At 39.2% G+C, this 24,017-nt stretch overlaps 1 protein-coding gene across 2 annotated transcripts; it reads right to left on the minus strand.

Annotated features, from left to right (window-relative positions):
- Nucleotides 1-23,778, minus strand: ERGIC2 (ERGIC and golgi 2). 2 transcript variants are annotated; one of them, XM_056510853.1, is made up of 14 exons: nt 23,697-23,778; nt 18,483-18,628; nt 15,620-15,728; nt 14,117-14,163; nt 13,085-13,155; nt 12,487-12,527; nt 11,662-11,763; nt 10,122-10,217; nt 9,348-9,403; nt 8,295-8,393; nt 7,060-7,157; nt 3,679-3,841; nt 2,736-2,815; nt 1-1,968 (listed from the first exon to the last, which is right to left on the minus strand). In XM_056510853.1, the coding sequence occupies exons 2-14, from the start codon at nt 18,586-18,588 to the stop codon at nt 1,903-1,905; spliced, it is 1,134 nt and encodes a 377-aa protein (XP_056366828.1). In that variant the 5' UTR covers nt 18,589-18,628; nt 23,697-23,778; the 3' UTR covers nt 1-1,902. The 2 variants fall into 2 exon arrangements, with proteins under 2 accessions (XP_056366828.1, XP_056366821.1); XM_056510846.1 differs by lacking the exon at nt 23,697-23,778 and adding an exon at nt 20,843-21,031.
- Nucleotides 23,779-24,017: the final 239 nt, after the last annotated feature.

Here is a 24,017-nt window from a genome sequence, read left to right on the forward strand (position 1 = left end):
TTTAAGACACATCAAGCCGCTTGGCTCTTTTATGTAAGAATAGAAAATAACATTTAAAGTTCTGCTACAGAAAGTCAACTGAGATCAGTCTCTCCCACCAATACAGTCTGTTCCAAGCAGATAAGAAACAAGTGTTAGGAAAAGCCCAAAGCAGAACCAGTCTGAGCAGAAGTAGGAAAGAAACCTCAGAGAGAAATGCCAAAGAGAAATGGGAACCAGAGTTTCTCAAGCTGCTGGAGTTTTAATCAATATTAAAAAAACAAAGCACAAAAGAGAAAACTCCAAACCTGGCTGTCATCCCCAAGGACCTGGCTTCCTTGAACTTTTTTCCCAATAGCCAAATTCAACAGAAGTCTTTCCTTATTTCCCACATTTTATTTAGTATTTCATTTCTTGTTAGGAAGCCCTTCACTTTGCATAGCAAATCACCTGTGTTATTAACACTTTCCTGATCAACACAGTCCAAAGTACGTAATTGGAAGTCAGCAAAATCTGACAACGCCACAGAGATTTTTATTTTTCTGTAATTAGTCCTCTTAATTAAAATATTAATTCCATGGTGAGTAAGGCCAGGATCAGCATCATCTTCTAACATGTTATTAAATCAGTTTTGCTGAGAAGGAATCATATTAATAATTTTTTACACTGGTGGAGTAACTGTTTAACCACAGGTGTACACCAGTAGTTCAGCAGTAACATGATGTTCCATTTCTCAAAGCACCATTTGCATTAATAACATTCTTTCTCAGTAGCATATTTACAATACAATATTGCTCTCTTCATTTAATTTACAAAACCCTCCATGAACAGCAAGGATTAGTTCTGCAGATCCTGTCTCATCACCTGTCTGCAGCAATATGATTCATATTCCCTGAAGTCATCTACTAACAGCTCCACACTCCCTGCCTGGCTTAGCAGACCTCCCAGCTGCCCTGAACTGGCAGCTTCTTGCCCCCTCCTCCCTTCACCTCTCCATTTCCAGGATGTGGATGCTCCCATGGCCCCCACATGAGCAGCACAGCTACAATGATTCCATCAAAGCAATTTCTTTACCAAGAAAGAGGCATTCAAAGATTTCCTGATTTTTATACTAGGGAGTCTTGCCTTTTATCAAAACTACAGTCAAATGCCTTACTTAAAGGGCTTCTTATTCCAAGTCCAAAAGCTGTGCAGGCTGGAGCACATTCTTGGAGTCCTTGGGCACATCCACACCCATGCTGGAAGTGACATTCTCACTGTTGGCACAGTGACTGTGTGGAAACATGGAGGAACTCCTTTGCTCCACATGTTTCTTCCATTAAGGAGTGGTGGGACTGCAGAAAGGCAGTGGTTGTGACCAACATAATGGCTTGGGCTACATCTTACTTACTCCCTTGTTCCTCTCTTCTTCAGGATTTTTAGGATCGCTCCCCAGCTGTATGAAAGGCATCTTAGCCCTCAGCCCCAGCACTATAAAAAAAAAGCCAATCCCCCGTTTGCACACTTAAGAGAAACTCCAGCTCTGTTACTGTCCCTCTGTGGCTGCTGCCAGCCCTTCCACACATCCCACTTGTACTCTTTTCTCCTTGGGGCCTGCAGCCTTCCCAGACATCACTATAAGATGCTTCAGTGGTCATGGGCAGCCCACAAAGGCGTTCAGCTCAACCACGAATACTGTATTGGCAGCAACACTCCTTCAGTCTCCAGAAGATCATCCACCTCACTGGTCTCACAATTTCCTATGTCTCCACGTGCACTCAAAGACAAAAAATTACACAAAGTGTTTTGTTGGAGGGTTTTTTTTTTTTGTAAAGGCTTCATTTTTTTTTGCTGCCCATCAGCACTGTCTCAGCATATTGCACAATGTTTTCTTTATTATAAAAAAGTCTGTATCAAGCAGGAAGAAAAATTTTTTTCAGGAGGCTAATGTGTACTATTGTCTGTAATTAGAGGTAAGTGGTTGCTTGTGTGGCCATCAGGAAGTGGGACCTGGTGAAACAAAAACAAGGTGTCATACTGGCTTGACCAGAAACAGAATCTCCACCCTCCCTCCTCAAAAACACACACTTCTTTATTCTTGTGCATTTCCTGGATGTCTTCTTTCCTCTCTCCCCACTCACATAATCTTGAGAGCTGGCAAACTTCAATCAAATTTGAAAGAAAGGCAGAGGTCTCAAAGGCTATCTATAGGCTTCAATGGGAAAAATAAAAGTAATATAAAATCAAGTAGTTGCTAGAGAAGCAATTCTCTTATTGCTTAAGGAAGGGAAAGGTAAAGGCTCAGCTCTTTCACACTGCTTGGCAGTAGCCTGCAGAGCAATAAGGAGCACCACTGAACCCCTGCAGCACACAGTGATTCTTCTTCAGTGTGCAGGCCAAGCAAAAGGCTATGTGAAACCAAAACCAGGACAGAGAGACTGACCAGGCCTGGAAACGTGCAATTTTTGGAGCATTATGAAAATAAAAAGAATATAGTAAGGACAATGAAGGGAATGTAGGACATCTAAGAGATGTTTGTTAGATGAACAAATGTTTGTTAGAGAACAAACAGATGTTTGTTAGAGAACTCTGCTTCTTTACATATTAGGTTTTCCAACTATTTAAAAAAGCTGTTGGATCTCTGCTAATATGCATGTCAAGGGGAGGATTTATTGCAAATATCTCAAATTCTCCTGGGACCAAATCCCAAAGCTGTCCTTATCATCCCATCCTCAGGTGTACCACTTAGAGAAATACCTAGAGAAAGTTTTCCTTACCAATGTGGATCTGTAAGAGCCCAGTCTGAAACGGCAAAAAATAATTTCTGCTACAAATCTTCCAAAGCCATGTAAAATTCCTGCAATGTCAAACAAGATTTATTTATTTATTTATTTAGTAAAACTGTATTATTTATGGAAGCATTGCAACAAAGTTATGCATGATACTTAAACAGGACACAGTGCAGTAAAACCATATATAAAACACTGAGAAATTAACATGATGAACAAAATATCAAGGGCAGGGCAGGGAAGAATTCTAAGATTTTGATATGCATCAAGAAAGCAAAGCTACCAAGTAAATATAATTCCCTCTGCCAGCTTTCATGGCTGAAAATATATTGTGTGGGACAGAAATATCTATTTTGAAAAGCAGCTCTTAGTTTCAAGCTTCTTTACTGAGCTCTCTTCCCATGAGAGCCAAGGAAAGAAGTAACTTGTAATCCAGATACCCTATTATGTCTTGACCAATAAGTGAATTGTGCCTTTTCAACTTGGTTTATTTTCTTTGTTGAAGCAAATCCAGTAGTACATTGAGAAGGAAAATCTTCCCAATTACTTCAGTTGGAAATTTTATCTCAGCTTGTCACTGATTTAATAACTGGATCCCAACAATAGGAAATACACAGAATATCAGTATGTGTATACATACATATACATAGATACCTATATACCTACAGACAGATATACCCTTGCTCTTTCAGAAGTAAATAAACTTTGCTACAGTTACCAAAAAGGAAACATCCAAGCCCTCAGAACACCAGAAATCCCACATTGGGACACCAAAACTGAGTAGCTTTCACAGCACATCTCAGTGTACCCAATCGAGAACTTTGTCTTAAACCTGCTAAAAGGACTGCCTGTAACTTATCCATAGCAATCACCATGACATGAAAAAAACCCAAAACCAATACAACTTAAGAAAGAAGACACTGATAATCACCTGTAGTTGAAAAAATTCCACCAATAATGCCACAGAGCCTCACCAAGAACTGCCAAAAAGGCATGTGTTCTTCTGTCACTGTCACCATAAGTGAACTGATGTCATATTTCATGAATATTCCTGACACCCCATGGCTGCCAGCTGCATGATTAATTACTCTTTCCTGAAAAAAAAGACAGAAACACTTGGTAATCACACTTGTTATTAGTCACAAGAAAATCAGTTTTACAAGATGCGATGGCAAAGAGTTATTTAATCAGAATTAGCAATGAACTGAAGACTGGGGAGTATCAAGGTCACTTTGACAAGTACCTTCTAAAAGTCAAACCTCATAAAGTAAAAATTTACTTTCCTGGTCACTGGTCTGCTGTGTTGCATATCAATATTCACTATTGTGCTTTGCTATTATTCTCTCAAGACTTGCTCCCATGGTCCTTTAAACAGGATTTTTATAACTGGATTGGTGTGGCTACCTATGAGGATAATGCCACAGCCTGTGAACTCAGGGGAGTGCACTGGTGTAATACTTGCCACAGCTCTTCCTACTTTATCAGGCACTATGAATCACTTAACTCAGCGTGAGACCTTAATGTGTTTTACATTGTTGAACAGCCTTAGCAATGGCAGAATTCCCAGAGGATTTATATAAATCATAGAATACCAGGTTGGAAGGCACCTCAAGGAACACTTGGTCCTCTTGACAACAGTCACACAGCAAGAAATACACCTCAATAAATAAACACCCTAAACTATGACTACCAGGCACCTCAGTCCTAATCTGAGAAATTTCTAGCTTATTTTCATTTGCCAAATTCTCAAACCAAAAGACACCAAAGAGGAGAGTGTGGCTGCTGTAAATACCTACTTTTAAAAAGGTTTCAGGAGAGAACACACCTCAACACAAAGCTTCTTTTAAAAGTTTGTTTTGTCATTTTGTTGTTAGTGAAAGGTGTGTTGATAAATGCACTGCCAAGTAAGTTTGGCTGAAAATATATAAGGACAGGAGAAAAGAACATAATGGACTGAAGACAAACTCAGCCGTGCCTAAGCTAGTAAGAACCAAAAAGATAAGATAAACAAGACTAAACAGAAAAGCAATGTATCACAGTTCCATTTCTCTGTATATTTAATAGTTAATACTCAAAAAACATGCAGAATACGGTACAAAAAAAGCAGAGTACCACTTTGGAAAATGCAGGTTAAGCAACTTCTTCAATCAGCTAACGTTCTCAAAAACTATACTGCTTTTTATGCTACCACACCAAAATTAAAAGGATGTCAAAAAAATGTATCAGTAATGGGAACAGGTCCCAAAACTCTGCAACGATTAAATAAATCAGTAGAAAATGCTTTTCATATTTCAAAGCATGATAACTGTTAGCAGACTGAAGGTAGTTAAACAGAACCTTGCCTCTAGCAAAGGACGAAACTACTTTTGTTTGCTTTTTCTCTGTTATTTCCCTAAGTCTTACTGGTCTTTTGAGGTGAAATGGTGGAAAAAGAGTATGAAGTTAAATAGAACACACAAAACTCCACCCTTAAAAGAAACAATTCTATTTCTGCAAACCATTTTGATCTACTTCCAGCTTCTACTGCTGCAGAGGATTTAACTTTTGATTGCTAAAATCTGCTAAAAATTACTAACCTTGCATCAGATAGCTCAGTGAAGCCTTGTTAGAATTAAATCTTTTTAACATAAATAACTACAGTATCTCAACCATCAAGAACAGTGGAGAAGATTCGGCCCACACCTCAAACTCTGTTTCCCCATGTGCCCAACACTGGCAACTAAATCTCATTGCATTCAAGTTTGAGCCATGGCTGGCTGACCACTTTTTTTCCATGTCTGCATATGCACCTACTCTTTCAAAATAAATGCACTAAGGTGTTCAGTGAATAGTTGTTCTTAGTAACCTTTCCCAGCTCATCTAATAGGAATATTTTGTTCCCTAAGAACAAACACAAATAAGCTTTGGAGGCAACAGGTTGCCTACTGATGCAGAGAGAGCAAACAAGTACATAATGGACACTTTATCTCCAGTATTCACAGGCTCTTCTCCCAAGCAACCTGTGGTTGTAGCAATTTTTATAAAAATACATCCCCACAAAAAACTGAAGAGCTAACTTAGACTGGACAGCTAATCAAAAGAACCACTGTTACACAGGAAGAGAGAAAAACTGAATACAAGATGAAAAAAAAGGAACAACAAGATAAGCTGTTGACTGACATGCAAAAGTTTAAGGAATGCCTTAGCTTTCACAGATTGTGCAGAGAAACACAAAGCAGATTGCTAAACCAGCAGGAGGTGGGAGTATACTGCATTATGAAATTCCTCTTCATTCTTTCTCTAGTCCAGCTTTCACAAGTTTTGCAGCAAACCTTTCCCTTCAGTGGTCTGCATGTCCAAAGTTGAACACTAAGATATCACCTCTATCTTACTTCCCTTACCTCAGCATTTTTCAGAAACACAAAATGGAATTGCGAGGAAATAAAAAATTCTTCTCCCTTGGAGAACATCACAAGCTGTAATAGAATGAACTGCCATCCTAATACCCACATTTTCTTTCAACCTAAGGCTTTCTTCTCACCTCTTACTTTATCTGTCATTTTTAATTAAACCTTTGACAAAGGTTTTTCTTCTTTGGCTTTTGAATAAAAGATGACAACACAGTTCAGTATCTGAAAATAAGACACGTAGCCAGTTCACCCAAGGCTTTTTTCTTATTCACAGCAGTCTTTCAATTAGTACTTTATGATATATACTATGCTGCATTAACTACCGTTGTTATGGATTCAGAATTAAAAGCTTCTCAAAACTCAGAAGTGGAAGCTCTCTAGTTTTGAGAGTAATTAAATTTGGTGGTTCAACAAAGGTTAAACAAGACAGCTGAGACACTTACTGTGTGATCAGTTTTTCACACAAACTACCTGTTTTTGTTTCTTACACTCCAAGTTCAGGATATTCAAGCGAGCATCTTTGTTCGCTTCCCACATGGAAAAAAGCTAAAGGTGAATTAAATACTTGTAAAGCTACACACTAGGTTACAGACATAAAATTTGGAGGATTTCACCACCACCACTATTAGCATCCAGCGAAGTGGAAATTACTGTCTATCATTAATTCTAATATCAGACTCCGGATCTACAGATCGAAAACCTTAATAGAAGTCTGCATGTGTCACCAAGCACATACATATATATTTTACCATCACTACTCTATGATTTACAGATAAATCTAGTGTACTAGAATTTTCTACAAAGAGTCTCTTCATGCTAGAGTACTTTTCAAAACCATAGTACTATTTTCTCATTTGAACTTTTGTTATGAACAATCACCTTTAGATTTTTTATCTCCATGTTTTTTTCTTTCTTCTACTTACCCTTTCTGTCACTGAAAATTGATGAGTTTCTGCTGAAATTTTGTATGTATGGAGTTTGGTTGGCACAACTGTGATAAAATATTGGAACATCTGATTGTCTACAAGAAAAAAAGATCTTACTGTTGAATCAGGAACAGAGTCAAAGGCCATCTAAGATATTAAAAAATAAAGCAAAGAAATAAATCAGCTATGCCATTTGCACTAGAGACATTCTTCAAGGAATGCCAGCACTGCCAAAACTACTTCAGCACCATCTGCACAATGTTAGTTTCCATGGAAAAGACATATGTCCCATTTATACTCAGAAACTTACATTTTTCCCATGTAATGAAAAGACTCATTAAGGTCAGATCACTCAAAGCTTCAAATGAAACATGCAGGTAGTGTTTTCCAGAGTTCAAGAAAAAGTTTCACACTGTCACATGTTTCATGATACATACAAATCTCAGAGTGGTCTGAGTAGATTTTGGCCATTGAATTGTATCTACAGTGCTGGAAGCCCTTCTAAACTGGTTACAGATTTTCTCTTGATTACACTTGTAGAGAATTCTTCTAGAGCCATCAGCATGCTCATGCATTTGATTGCTCTTTGTGCAATTCCCTAAGGGAACAAACATCAATAGACCAAAGCAATTTATTTCAACTACACTAAACCATTCTGGCTGTAAAGAGCCAAGGAACCAACTGGCTTTGAGACAACAGCAGCTGTAGAAGGTTTTGGGGTTCACTCTCACAGGGAATGCCAATGGTGGGAGGAGACAGATTACTACTCTCCTTTGTTTACATGAGGAAACAAAGTGCAACACAAACCCATCCTTTTTCATCACAAAACACACTGTGGAAAGGACAAACCAAATAGAATCCAAGACTCCTGGTGCTATTTTTTAAACCAAATCAGGCTTATTTTTCCCCATTATGACAACAATCAGATCTATGATTCTCCACAGTAACATACTGATGCAATATGGTCAGACATAGTGTAACTTCAACATAACAAACCTGGAAAAAACCACAAATCATCTTCAAGGAAACAGCAGAGAACAGCAACACAAATATTGGAAAGAAATGCCCCTTTAAGATGTCACGTAGGTAACTGAACAGGGCATTGCTCACTACCAAATTTAGCCTAACATGCTGCTGGTCAATCACAACATTTATGAAAAATGATAATAGTTTAAATGTAACTATTGGGAAACTCAACAAAATAAGATTTTTTTTAAACACACGACACTTACGATCTGATGCAATTTTTTCTGTTCCATCCAATGGATTAATAATTCCTGGAATAAGCTCTCCAAATGACAAATGATCTATTCTATGGGAGAAGTTATAGGCTGAAAGACAATATAGAAAATGAAGCATTTTTAAACTATGAGATTCTGTACTTAGAGAAAAAGATGCACTCATTTCTGACACTGAAATATTCTAATTAATGCATTTACCAAAACACCACTGCACACATCATTGGATCTACCCACACTTCAAAGAAAACTCAAATCCAAAATATTTAACAAAAAAAATTAAATTTTTCTAGAAAATAGGTTCTAAACCAAATTGTAATTATATTTGAATGGTGGAGCTGAACAGAGTTGTAATTTTACAGCAGAGAATTTCTAGTTAGCCAAATACTTATACTTCTCGACAGTTCACGTTCTTGTAAGCAATTGCATTACAAAGACTAAAATTTAGTAATTCAAATGTACAAAGGAAGTATAAGGCAGCCACCAAGTTATTACACTGCCTATTCTGCAGGTACTTAAGAGGTACAAAATTAAAGTTGTGTTAACATAAATCCATGGCCAGACATTTAGAGGCTTAACCAACTGTAACTGGTTTAATCAAGTTAATTTTTCACACTAAGTCACCTTTGCCTCATATTAAATAAGGCAGCAACACACATTTAATATCTAGACTCATAACCCAAAAATTAAATTTCTAAGGAAAAAGGTCAGAAATTTTGAACCTTTTAAGAAGGTCTTTGAGGAAAGAGGGAGTTTGGACTGAAATACAGGAATTTTTTATGGCGTCTATGTTACAACCACGTACATCTGAGATTTCAGTATTATCATTACTACAGAAGCAATCTAAAGATAATTCTAATAGCGTTAAATGTATGAAAGCAAATTGTTATGGAGTCAGATAATTGCAAATAATATTCTTCCCTTTTTTTTTTTGCAATGCGATTGCACAGCTAGAATATCTTTATAACAGCAACCTAAAATGAACTAGGAGACAGCAGTCAGACTGAAATGAATCATGTTGGTATGGAGATGACAGAAGGAACTTACACTCATGGCTTACAAGGGCTGCCAAGTGTGCATGGCCTCGGGGGTGTGGTATTGCCCTGAAGAAAGCAACAAATATTTTATGAATCCACAAGAGGACTGTGTAGAAAAATTACCTTTTCTCCTCTACTTCAATAAATACTCTATAAGATATGTACATACACACATATGTAATATAATATATGTATGCTTAAATATATGTAACATACACATATATATGTTTTTAAAACTGATATCTATTCTGTATATCTATATAAAACCCAAATATGACATTTTTATTACTGTCAAGTACAGACAGACTGAACAGTAAGGTCAGGAATCTTAGACTCACAAAAACCTTCTTACATAAAACAGTGACTAGTGTCACTGTGCTTTTGGAAGAGTCGCCAACTCCTACTGCATGAAAAGCTGCAGAACTGCTCAAGCAACTAACAAAAGTTTGACCATACTTGTTCTATGAGTAAGCAAGGTAGCTGCACTCTGTATTTGCTCTCTGACAAAGCAATTTTCAAAAGTTTCCATCCTGTAAAACACTGAAGTTCATAATGACTACATTACATGCCACAATGCACTGCACGATTTTGGTAACTTATGAAGAAAATTAACAGTGCAAGAATAGATATTACATGGAAAAGAATACCAAGCAAGAGTACAGGAAGGTCAATAAAACCTAGCCATTAACTGAAGCATAAAAGCACACATATATATCCAAACATGCACTATACAGAATGTAGAACTCAAGGGATTTTTTATATTCAAGAATTGGACAGAACATACTTGCCCACAGTTATGTGAAAATTCCCTGCCACTTTATTGACATAGAGATGACCATGAATTCTGCATGCATCTGGAGACTGTAATGAATTATCTTCCCTGTTTAAATAAAAACAACATTAAAAGTTGAGAATATTCACTGCCTAGCAAAAACAACAGCAGTACAAGTTAGATCCCTTTTTCCTAGCATAAAGATACAGCATTATAATCTACCTGTCCTTATTGTATTCTCCTAGAATTATAGCAGAGAAGGTGGAAGGGAGGGAAACTAGCAAAGGTCAGTTTGATGAAACCAATGAGCTTCTTACTTTTATTCAAAGCTCTGGACTACAAGCCTGGCTTATGATACCTGAACACGTGAACAGAGAACATTAAACCATAAGTATATCTGCCCCAGGGATTTTTATTTTCCCACTTCCTTCTACCAAAAATAGCTCAGTGGGAAAAGTTTAATACTAAAATGAAAAAAACCAAATACATTTTGGTCACACTAACAACACTCTAGCAAGAAGAGCTTTCAAATGTGATTTTTAAAAAAGCTTCCACGCTTTGCTCATGTTGTGATGTCCTAAAATATCTATTTCTAAAATCTGCTCCTTAGAGGAAGATGAAAACCAAATCTTTTTCAACACATCTCAAGGATAAATACCATTTCAAATACTGCACTAACAAGCAACACAGAGGCACAGAAGGACTTAATTAATCTGAAGACATAAAGCAAGTAAGAAAAAAAGATTTTTTGAGCCATCTTTAGGCTTGCCTTAGGAAGGAAGAATATATTTGATCCTCAGACAGGGAGATTACAACGCAGGAAATGTGTATGGCAGCTTCAGTGTTTGTTTTGTTTCATTTAGTATTTTTTTGCTTAGTGCTGTTTCTAAGTGGAGAGAATTTTAGCTTTCATGTAGAAAGTGTTTTTCCTTTAGGGGTAAAAAAATAAAATCACATAGCATCTAGATTCAGCAGACCAAACATTCTATGCACTAATCTCTTAACATTTCTGAGTAGCTGGAATTAGTGAAAACAGCAATGTTTCTCCACACAATCTTAACAGTGTTATCTTAGACACAGGATTTTACTAATAAAACACATTTGTATTCAAAAGTCGATTCTTTTAAAATTATGAAGCATTACAACACAGGTAATAGCAGCACTGCTGGACAGAAAGGTAGTTGTAAAAAAAGGCTCTTGTTTAGTATTGCTCTGGTATTACTAATTCCCATAAAGAAGACGACATCAGACCAAATGGAATAAAAAAGTGTGTGCATATATTTACTTATGTCTGTATATGTACATGTAAGCACACAACCTGGAAACCTTCTCCAGTTTGGAAACCCCAGAGGTTTTCATAAAACAACAGCTCTCCAAAGCAAGTATCAAACACACTGTTTAAAAATCAATTAAAAAGCAGTGAGATCTTTTCTTACAACCTTGTTCTCTGGGGGTGGGGTGTAATCTTAGCAACAATAAAAGTCTCTGTGAAGTCTAATTCACAGAGTTGGAGGAAAGGGGAATAATGACACAAAATACCAGTTTTTCTTACCGTGGTGGCAGTGCTGTAGAAGCACTTTTAAATGCACTTTTGAATATCACATCTTGAAGAGAGTGTTCTTCCTGCAGCCTACTTTGAATTACTTGCAGCATCCTAAAGATTAGAGACAAGTATGAACGCATGCAACACTAAAACAAAATCTAGCTTCACAATTCATTATTGGCTTCAGTTGCAGGTTGCAAATCAAGAATTTAGCAAAATTGATGACAAAATAATAAAGCATTACATTAAACTTTGGGAATAATATTTTATACAGAATTTAAAGCTCAGGTGTTCACAGCAGTGTGTTATCTAAATACCAAAACTAATCAAACCCCCAAATAAGCTTCAGTAGTATTACAAGACTAACAGCATAGTGGGTCCACACAACACCAAGATATTAAAGTGATGAACACTCTGTTTAATTAAGTTATAGGAAATAATTAATTTGTTTTTGCAAGAATGTGCCAATTTGTTACAATGGCTCAGCTTTGACATTTAGATATCCATTTTACACATTTGATTCCATGATTTTAACTTGTGCTACCAAGCATTCACTTGGAAACAGAAGTTGAGTGAGTCCGTACATCTTGGCTTGCAATGGCATGACCCCCATTGAACAGGTAAGTCCAAAGCCAATTGTGTTTTTCCATAACAGAGATCTTAAATAATGAGGAAAGCAAAGTGACTCAGTATTTTTTTGCAGGTTTGCATTCTTAAATTACAAGCAAGAACTGTTAGACTCAAGACATAGTTGTGTTATATGGCTCTGGTGTACTTCAAAGTCACTTCCAGTACAAATAATACAAACCATAAACATGCCTCTCAGTGCTTTACCTTTGCAATTCTTTTTGTTGTGGAGTGAGCTCAAACGGTACCTGAAACAAAAATAACACATCTAATCAAACACATAGAAAGCATCCCTTCCATGAAACTCAGAAGAGAATTGGGGTGTGAATATAGAGCTATAATTAACTCCACATTTGGTACCACAGAGTAGTTTATGAAAGGACTTTGCAGTTTAAATAACACATTTTGTGCCCAAGTATAAAAATTTCCGTCCCTTCTCACCCAGAATTGCAAAGGAGCAATCTTTTAAAAGACAAGGGCCCAGGTGCAGATTGCATATTTCTTAGGTTCATCCCACATGAAGCACTAAAGACAAGCTACCAGACTTGCTATACTTCATCAGCATTAGAGGATCACTAGTAACATCTGTTCAAGTTCAAACCTAAATATTGGTTAATACAAATGTAATCAGTAAATTCAATTGCAGTTAATGCTCAAATGTACCCAGAAGGCCAAAAGAGATCAACTACAGAATGATCCTCTAAGAGGTTGGTGGGAAAAAAAAAACCCGCAAGCAAACCAGCCCAGTAGTACTTTGCAACAAGAGGAATTCAAATTTTAATTAAAAAGGTCAAAATCAACTTACTGGTTCATAGATTAACCCATCTGCAGAGGCAACCATTGTTTCTGCTAAATCCAGAACATCAGCCCCTACATCTATTTTAAATAGGGAGAAATATTAAGTCACACAGATGATCAAGGACAAGCAAAAAAAAATTCAAGCTGAAATCAAGTTTCACAGTAGTGATAAAGTTTAGTATATGTTATTCAACCTTCCTTCAACCTATTTAACCTCCATATCAGCTGATAGACATTGACCAAAAACTCTCCAGATTTGCAGTATTCTCACTGATTTAACTCCTACAGAGAAGTTGTATGAACCACACATACAAGCTTTCTAGGATCTGCTATGCATAAATATTTTGTCCTGTTTTACAAGCACTGAACAGTGACCAAGACTAGTTAAATCAAAGTTTATTTGCAAAAAACAACAAAAAAACCACTGATGTACCATACAATTAATGCAAGGTTTAAGCTAGGCAACAAAAGTGCATCCTGAAAATTTGCTTGCGTTCCTGGTAGAAGTAGTATTCTCTCTTCTCTCAGTCCAGGACAAGCAAGACTGAACACAATAAAAGCACATTACCTAAATGATGTCAAAATAATATTAAGTATTGCCTTTAATAAGGAAGGCATACCTCTCATGTTCACAAGGAGGATGAGATTACAAGAGGGTTTAAGCGCTGTTAAACAGCAGATCAGCTTAATATATCCCAAGTTTATAAATAAATAGAAATGGTTATAAATTCCTGCTGCTGTGTTTCATGATGAGCTTTTAGAATATTTCAGCTAAGAGAGACTGAAAAACAGATCCTGTTCCTGCTAACAGACATAGCAAGGTTCTGCAAGATGAGAATGAGATGGCACAGATATTCTTCTTTACATTTCTTACTAATTCCTTCAATGAGTCATATGCCATCAATCACTACATGCCATTAAGATCAGAAGAAATTACACTGGTAAAATACTCTGAACAATAGCCAACTATACTGTGAGCAAGAGTGCTCTCTGAAGAGGTTTTAAAGTGTTTAAAAACTTTCATTGATGGAATACTTACATTGACACCTCATGGCAACTGTAATATCAATATTGATCCTTAATTTACTGGAAAGAAAAAAAAGGCAAAAATCCATTAAGTAACACTGAGTACAAGTATCAAGAAAAAAATCTCAGACTACTTGCAGAAATATAGTCAAGTACCAGAATTTATACGAATAAATATAAAGCTGTTTAAAATATGGGTGAAGCAACATGGATTTTTAGAGCACATTAAAGTACTTGTAACTTAAGAGATAACCTCCATCACACCAAAAGGCTGATTGTGTGGCATTCCCCACTGGTTTTCATGTTCGTTTCACAAAAGTAATTTGTACCATAAAGAATAGATCACCTCACTATAGTCACAGGGTTCTGTTCTCAGGGAGCTTCCTCTGGGACTTAGCTGACCTCAAGCAAATCACATAAGCAAGGGATTCAACACTGGCTCAACTTGAGGTCAGACAGGGTCAACAGAGAGGAGAAAAGCAGTTAAAATTATGCCAGTCTCCATTGGTCCAAACTGTCAAGAACCACAGGCTGTGTGATTAGCCCACAATCAAACAGGGGAATTTGTAGTAGGACATATCCCAAATCCCGTAACAGTCTCTTAAGTAATAGACTACCCTTCCCGTATGGTAGCTTCACCTGGGATATAACCTACTTTAGCAAAGACCTAAATGTGAAATCCCAGCTGTCTGAATGGATTTACTATCATTTGAGTTTTTGATGCATCTCCTTCAAATTTTTCCTTTTTTGTTTTTCATTACAGAAACTTTCTTTATTTCTGATATACTAAGCATCCAATTAATATATGCATCTTTAGCTTGTTACCACAGCAACTATCAAAATGGCTCTTAAAGTTATTTCAGTTCAGTTCCAGTTAGTTCAGTTTGTGGGTGCCAGCATCAAACCACGACACAGACACAAAACATTTAAAGGCGTTCAGGGCACAAAAACTGCATTAACTTCACAGGGACTCACGGGTGCCTGACCAGCTCTGGAGGAAAGGCAAACACAGTCCTGACAGGCACATGAAACCAACAGCAAATACATCTTCAGGGGGATGTATCTGGAGTCAAAATTAGTAGCAACCTCTAATTCAATCAAAGTTCTGAGTGCTTCAGGTTCACCTTCAGCAGCACAAAGTATAATGGCAACATACTAACCCTATGAACTAGAGAAAGCCTCGAGCCAAACTGGGAGGATTTACCTACCTGATGTGGAGTTACATCTTACAAGGTTCTCTGAATTGTTAGCAAGTAATTCCTCAGAGAGCTCCTTCAATAACAAACCTATACTATTTTGACTTCTTTATTGCAGAAATCTCAATTTATCTTTTTCATAGATTACATAGAAGAAAAAGCCCCAAAACAATCAACAGATGAAAAATCAAATCCCTGTAGTATTTAATTTGTAATTTCAATTATAAATTGCTTTCAAGCTACATGAACATTTTAAATCTATCCTTTCCTGAAATGCAGGCAACTAACATTTTAAAAAGAATTATAAAAAATAATGTTACCTAGTAAAATCCTTGTCTACTTCGTATTCATATTTCATCCATGTGTCCCGGTACACCATGAACTCCATTATAGTCAGGAAAGCTATCGTTGTAAATGCTATCAGAGAAACTGGTCAGAGGAAAAAAATGTAGAAATTCAGACTGTGAGAAATGCTATTCAGAAACATAAGCAGAATAAAATTCTAAAAATTCCAATAGTAGAGCATTACCAGTACAACACTGGTATCTTTGATTTATAAATCCAAAACCTGCTCTTAGAGTGTTGCTTTCATACTGATAGTATTTCATACTGATAGGAGCAGAAAAAATAAGTCCTACCTTTGCATCAAGAAAGTACTTTTTAAGTATGGTCAAATATAGGAATGATTAGGAGGCTATGAAATCCCTGTATGGAAAATTTAAGAACAGGCTACATCTTCCTCGATACATAAAATGCACACAAATCGCTGTCAGGGATGGTCTAGGAAAACTCAATCCTAACTTCCAACATGAAAGAAGAAGGTAGTGCACCTTGAAATCCCTTCAAGCCTCTACTTGTCTACAAGTTAAGTCTTTATAACACCTTTTTAATATCAAGTTTTAGACCCAGGACGCTAGCAGACAAGAGAAATAAGATGCATTATATTACTTGTATATAGCTGCATAGTCATGACTCCCACCCCAATATTTCAAACAAGACTCCCTCTGGCAACAAGCAACAGGCAGCTATCCATTCTACCAATAAGTGAAGAACTTGAAGTTATTTTTAGGATGAAAACTAATTGGTGTATTTTAGTGGTACATGTGCTTCACTGATCTCCAAGGCAGCCTACTCATCACACTTGCAAAGTTGTATAACTCTGCTGCACAGTCAGAAAGACAGTAACAGATGCACAGAAGCACCTGCTATGCCCCTTTTATTAAATCATGGCTTTTATAAGCTTGAAAACACTTCAGTTATGGAGCATAGTAGCAATTTGTACAGCTTATTGGCATTGTAGATTTTTTCATTTATGTTCTGTGGAATATCTCTATGGAATCCATGAAGGACAACTTGAGAAAAAACAAACTCATTGTTGATAGGCTTCAACTCACTACACAGTGGTCTACAAGCCAGAGGTGGGAGCAGAGAATAAAGGCACTGTTCTCGGGGATCAGAAAAGAAAATATTGACTTTTGCATTGATCAGCAATGTTTCCAGTTCTAGCTTTCAGCTGACACTATGTAACAATCAATCACACACATGAAACCTTTCCTGTCAACTGCACTGATCAGTCAATTATTCTGGCTCTCAACTTCCTTTTGGAACCAGAAGGCCAGACTCACCCTGGCTATGCAACAGTAGGAAAGCTGGAGCCATACTGGCAATCCAGAGCCACACAAACACAATTAGAGCTGCAGCTGCTTTCTGGATAATTCTGAGCAAGCCTATGTGTGGATCTGAACAGGAAAATAAAGTATTGTAGAATTTTCTTTCCTGAAGGGTCTCCCAGCCCCAGAGCTGGAGTCTCAGTCTGTTTGAGAGACCAGTACTTCTTCTGCAATAGGTTTGAAGGCCAAGAAAGTCTGAGAATAGAGTCTTGGTATGTTTTAGATCCCTATCACATCAGAAAGAAAGCCTGACACTTTAATCCTGAATGAAACAGGAATACTATTTTCAGATTTCACAATTGCATAGAAAAAGACAATCCTATATTGTCATTTACAAGGTTACTGGGATAAAACCAAAGAATGCTAAAGTAACTTGTGGTGCTGAGAAATCCTTAAGGCACCATTCACCAAAGCAAAGGTCTTATGAAAGATGGTGCTATACTACAAAAAAGTAGTATCTTTAAGCATTTGGTGTTTTTATGCAAATTACAACATAGAAACAACACACTTGTTTCCTCAGGAAGTGGGACTAACATTAACAAAGAATTATTTAAACACTTCTTAAAGATTATTTTATATACAATAATCCTTTAATTATTAACAGTGCACTTGAGGAAACAACAAAGTAATATAGAACCTTCTGATATTTACTTCTACACTATAAGTAGTGTAAAAACTTCAAAGGCTTATCTGGAAGTTGCAATTGCTTCCTGTACTTTTTGTTCAACTGAGTTTCAGACATAATCACATACAAGAGAGATATTTGTCCTCTACTTCTAAGTGCTAGCAGTTTCCTATCTGCAAATAATTCCAACAGTCCAAGAGATAAAGTCACTATTTTCAGATCATGCTACCTCTAACTCAGCTCAACTTAAAGACACAATTTTATGATAAGATGCATAAAGAAGGTCTTTTTTTACAGCTCTACCTTTTTCAGAGTGGCTCAAGTGACTAACAGGGACAGTACAAGCACATATTCTGGATTAAAGTGTTTAGTTCTTCAAAGGGCTTTCCTTAAAAACTTAAAATCAAGTACACCTTCAAGAGAAAAGCTTTAGAAAACTGCACTTTATCCTGATGTTCAACTTATCTGTCTCTGGAGAATATTTTTCTACTTTTGCAAAAGCATAGTGTTGAATCCCACCATCATTTCAGGTCATGCTCACTCAGTCTTACCCAAAACCTGACACCAAGAGAAGAGCTTGGGGAGACAACAAATAAGAAAGTTTTATTACAACCTTAGCACAGTGCACTTCCAGTTGCAACTGGTAAAAAGCTTTTATTTCTAACATTTACAATAGATTGAGTCTCATCAGCTTCATACAAAAATCTCCCTTCAGATGAGTGATGGATTCATCTTTTTGGATAAGATACTATGTCTTTACTTGAAAGGAATTAACTCAGTCCACCAAAGAATTCAAGACACCAATTTTGACTAGTTTCAAGTGAACACAGATGCCTGTCTTCCTCATGCTGAAGTTTCTATCAATATCAGCATCTCAACAAGGCCTACCTGTGCCTCCACTCGCTGAAGTCTCCACATAGCTTTCAGGAACCTTTGGAAAGGCATCCAACTCTTTTATCAAACCCAAGGTCTTCTTCCGATTCAGTCGCCTCATCTTCAGCACACTCCTCCACCTCCTCCTTCATATATTCCCTCTAATTTGAGAATAAATTGTTGTGATTAAAAGACACAAGGAATATTGCTCAAACTGACTGGCTTTAACATAAAGCAATAATAAGGACATTCAAACCCCAGAAATATGTTTTCAAGAAACTGGATGGTCACTCTTGCTTCAAGAAAACTGTTAAGATTGGCCTGGACAACGCTGCTTACAGTCCAGCCACATCCAGCACGTTCACCATTGAATTACTATGATTAATTTCTTTCTCAACTAAGTTCTTATTTGTAGTAAATATACTTCATTTAAAATATTAAAAAAAAAAAAAAAAAAAAAAAATCAAACTCACTCCTGAAGTAAACTTGCTAAACAGACCTGACAGTGCACTGAAGTCACTGACTTAGGAGGAAATATTTAATAGCTGCCTACACTTCAGAGGACGTCAGACTGCTCACAGCTCCTGCATTCGACCAATGTGGGCACAAACTATAGTCTAAAGGAAAAAAAGGTGCATTTTACATTTTTACAGGAGTAGAATATTATGATCATAAAATGACCATTTTTTCCTCTATAAAAATATCTCCCAAAGCACGTTATGGATCAAATCCTAACTCCATCCTTCAGAATCATTTCTGTACATGACAGGAGTCATGCATGGAGTCATGTTAAGCAGCAGGATGCTGAAAAAAGCAGCTTGCCATGGAAATACTGTCTTAAACCATTTCCAAATCATGCAAATATGCTCACAGCCTGGTCCTGCCAATACACTGCAAGTTTTAACAAGTTGACATAGTTGTTTTTCTTCTGGGGAACTGCTGAACTTCACCCTGAATTTCTGAAGCTATGAAAACCATCATACATTTACTGTATCCTGAGAATATGTCATCTTATTGCTCCCTATTTAAACACTATAAGGTGGGCAAGCTAACCTACACTGCCAACACATGAGACAGTTATCATCATCTTGTAGAAAAATCTGTGAACTCATCTACCCTGTTTCAAGAGAACATCAAGTCTCCAGCATGTTCTAGTGAAACTATTCAAGACCTATTCCCTGCTCTGCCCCTTCCTGCTGCTGAGCAGGCTTTGTACTATGCAATAAGAAAGCAATAGGCTCTACTGGAAACTAAAGTTCACACAAGAAAAACCATCTATGCCTGCAACTTTCTCATTACACGAATTGACTTCAGACACACACTCTGTACTTGATCAGGCTGCAGAGATCAACAAAATGGTACCGTGTGTGTTGCAGAGGATTCAAAGAAACCCCAGCTGGAGTGGGCAGAGAAGGTAAGCACTGGAACAGGCTTTTGATTATACAGCATAAAAAATACTCAGGCTGTCCTTACACCACCACATAACTGTTTAAAAAAATTAACTCAGAGTAGCTCAAGGAAAAGTTGGAAAACTTCAGCGCAGAGATATGGCAAATCTTGGTCACAACTGAAGTCATAACATTCGTTAGCACAGAGGAAACACCAGCAGGGCTTGCCTGTTATCCTACACATATAGCAATGAAGCCAAGAGAGCACCCTTTCATTTTCCATGTATCTTCCCTGCTATCGCGTGTGTAAGAGCACACCGTAGAGAGGCACGTGATAAACACAGGGAATTTGAGAGCACTTTACTAAAAAACTTTATAAATCACCCTGCATCAGGAAGGCTGTGGATTTTTGTAATCCAGCTAGAAATATGCAATCTGTTAATTGTTTTTTTTAATCCCACACAGACTCACTTTCAGCTACAAACCCAGACGGAGACCTGATCCCCTCCTCCTGCCCATCTCCACACATGTGCTATAGATACGCTAAAGAATTTGAAGTCCATTGCTATGAAAGTAAGGTATTATTAATCCAAGAGCCAATTGCGTTAAGAAACATTATTATTGTTGTTGTTGTTATTATTATTGGTAAATAAGGGACAAAGCACAGCACAAATGCCACTCAAGCCCAGAGGCCCGCTCGAAGCCACGGCAGCTCCGACTCAGCTGAGGGGCTCGGGCAGTTTTCGCTTTCTCGGACAAGCTGGCAGTGAAGCCGCTATCGGCGCGTCCCAATGCCCGCTCCCGCGGGCGCGGAGCGGCCCCACGCCTGAACCCTCTCCGAGGGGCTCGGGCCCCAGGCCGGAGGAGGCCGCGGCCGCCAGCTCGGAGCCCGCACACCTGCGCGGGCCGCGGGCGCTCCCCGCCGCCGCCACGCACCGGGCAGCCGCGGGACGGGACAGGACAGGCCGAGCCCCCGCCCTCCCCTACCTCTCGCTTCTGCCGCCACTGCCCAGCACCGCGGGCGAGGCCAGACGGGGGAGACGAGCCGGAACGCGCTGCCCGGCGGCCGCCCCGCTGAGCATGGCACCGCCGGCCGGGCGGGCTCGCTCCGCCGCCGATGCCCGGCGGGAGCCGCGGGCCGACGGGAGCGGCGAGCGCCCCGCCCGCCGCTGCGCGCATGCTCGGGGGCTCGGGCATGCGCCGGCCGCCGCGGCCCGGGGCGGGCTGGGATGAGCGGGAGCGGGCGGGCAGGGGGACTGCGGGAGCCGCGCTGCCGGGCCGTGCCGGGCGCTGCCGCGGGCCGAGCTCCGGGCCACAGGGAGTGCGGCCCCACGCCTCTCGCGGGGCTCCCTGCACTGCCTCGCCCGGTCCCGCAGGCGCGTGGGCTCCCGGGCACGGCAGTGCCGCCTCCGCCGTGACTGAAGGGACGTGCTGCTCCGGGGAATCTGTGACCCTGCGGGGTATTTAGTGACCTTTAAAAGCGATGGATGTCAAATACCTTCCAAAGCAAACTGATTAAGGACTGTCACGGGGCTTGCAGTGTTAATACTGGTTTGGACACTATTGATATAGAAGCAGGCAGCGTTTGAAAAGACAGCATCTTGCGTTAACTATGAAGGAAAAGGCTTTAAGACGGTGGCCTATAATAGTGGGGAGGGAAAGATTTTAAGCTCACAAGCCAGTCTTCAGAAATGAAAAAAGTAAGAGGGCTCATGTATACCCAAAATCTCTGACCTTTTCCCTGTGCTGCTGGAATTAATAGGCACTGCCTCTCCACAAGCTTTATTCCTTAGTAACTGCGGCATTAGTTTATCTCCAAATTTTTCCTTACAATCCTAGCAACTCTCTTCATGCTACTGCCACCCTGCCCACAAGTAGCCGGCCCAACCTAGACACCTTGCAGCCAAAAAGGGAGTTCTCCCAATGTCTTCCAGGGAGTACCAACATCTTAGATGATACCAGAATTATTTTTAATTGCTAAATATGAGCTTTTAATAAAAGAAATTATACTAGACATTTATCTTCATATATCTGTAAAGAGAAGAGACTGAAGACTCCAGTATTTTTGATAATGAGGCAAGCAAATAAAACCCACACTCTAGAAGCAGAGATAGTGGTGAATTCCGCTGCATTAATTCAGATTTTCTCTTTTTAATGGTTTAAAGGAATAAGTAGATCCATGACAAAAGAGTTTCAATAGCATGCCAAAGTATACACAATTTAAATTAAGCATCTCCAGGTAACTACAGCATTTGAGAATAAAAGGAGCCTGAAATAAGAAAGGAGTATGAACAGATTCCGTGTATTTTTTTGCTTTTTAGGTATAGGCAGTAAGAAAGGAAACAAACATGCAGCAACATGCCAGTGTTCTCACTGAATTGTGATTGGTCTGTTTCCATCATTTTAGCAACTATAACAACAACTGGACCAGACAGTCAAGAAGAAAACAAAGTGGAGGGGAGGAAGTATGATATTACAAGAGATAAATAACCAGGCTAAAAATATGTTTATTTTACATTTGTTCCCTAATCTCAGAAAAGGCAGCTTTAGCTCCAGCACATAAAGCTCTTACTTTAACATGCCTGGGTCCTAGGGTATAATTCAGCAGCCAGGGATTTTCCTAGTTAAGCCCTATTTTCCCTTGAAATGCTCTTGGCATTGAGGCTTGGAAGGAGAAACTGATAGATGTGGTTATTAGCTGTGCAGCAGAGATGCTCAACAGATGTTTTCACAGGCCAACAATCTCATCTGCTCACAAACATGGGCTCAGCCTTAGTGCTCAACATCACACTGAGATGCCTCTTACAGAGAAGTGGCACAGGACAAAACTGCTTGCAGCTTTGCACTACTATAGTCTTATTTATAACTACAGATGTCTCCAGGCAATTATGTGAGGGAAAACACAGGGAAAAAACCAAACAAACAGAATTTAGGAAAATCAGAGAAAAATTATATAGCGATAACACTGTCCATTACACTAACACTGTGTATTTGATTGCACTGTGCTAAAGAGACACAATAGTGGTTGTTCTGCACCCATCAAGTACCAGGCTACTCCAATTCAAACAGAGCTGCTTTTTTTATGCCCAAGTGTTTTCTGCTCTCCTGAGCACACCTAAGTCGTGGCAGCCTGTATCTGCCAAATACCCTCAGGGAGCCTGATGAGGAGGAAGAAATCCAGCTGCCAAGAGCAAACCATGCAGGTAAGCCAACAGGCAGCCCCTTAGCTGCTGCTTTACACGTTTGCTTCAGTTCAGTATTTAACAAAATCCCAAAGCACCCCCAGACTTAAATGCAGTCATCTCTGCAGAAATACAACTGTCTCCACAAAAACTCCCAGCACTTCTTAACACTGGTGATTTATTAAATTCCTTCATGTGTGCAAAGAGAGGAAACCATGTATCATATCCGTACGGATTAGCAAACCACAAATTTCGTAGGAGAGAAAATCTTCCCAGGAGTATGGGCTATGAAGAACGGTGATATCAAAGACAATAACAAAGAGGACGGTAGTAGACAAAACAAGAGAAACAAATGTAAACAGAAAGATATCGCCCACCTGTGCTTCAACGCACTTGAGTATTAGCTAAAACGCTGGAAACCGTGTGTGGGCTATACAAACTAATATAAAAGCCTGGATTAAGCATGTCGAGACTAAACACAAGCCCCCATCGTTTACTGCTGCTACAGTCACCTGAACAGGTGGTTCATGATAGCTGAAAAAGCATTTCGTTAGCGCGAAAGGGAGAGGGAAAGGCTGGATAGCGTGAGTGGGATCGGCCAGGAGCGCTGCAGGGACTGAGGCGAGGCAGGGATTCAGAGCAGGGAGCAGCCGCTTTACCGGAACGTGGAGACATCGAGGTGGCATTTAGCGAGGAGGAGGAGGAGCAGAGGAAACAGGTGCAAAAGAGCGAACATGGAAATGAACGGTGGGAGTGGCTGGAAAGGGGTGGAGGAGGAGAAAGTCCTGGAGGTTGAGAGGTGAGGGCTGGGAAGATTGGAAAGGGTATGGCGTGAGGGAGGAGCAGCGAAGGGACAGCGGCGGCGGTAGTGTCTGTGAGGAGCGGCCGTGAGGGGCGGCCATGAGGGGCGCGGGCCCGGCGCTCAGAGCGGGATGGGGCGGGAGCGCCCTCGGCCAATGAGGAGGATCCACGCTCCAGGA

This window comes from Oenanthe melanoleuca, chromosome 1A (genome assembly GCF_029582105.1).
Source record: "Oenanthe melanoleuca isolate GR-GAL-2019-014 chromosome 1A, OMel1.0, whole genome shotgun sequence".
Lineage (NCBI taxonomy): Eukaryota > Metazoa > Chordata > Aves > Passeriformes > Muscicapidae > Oenanthe > Oenanthe melanoleuca.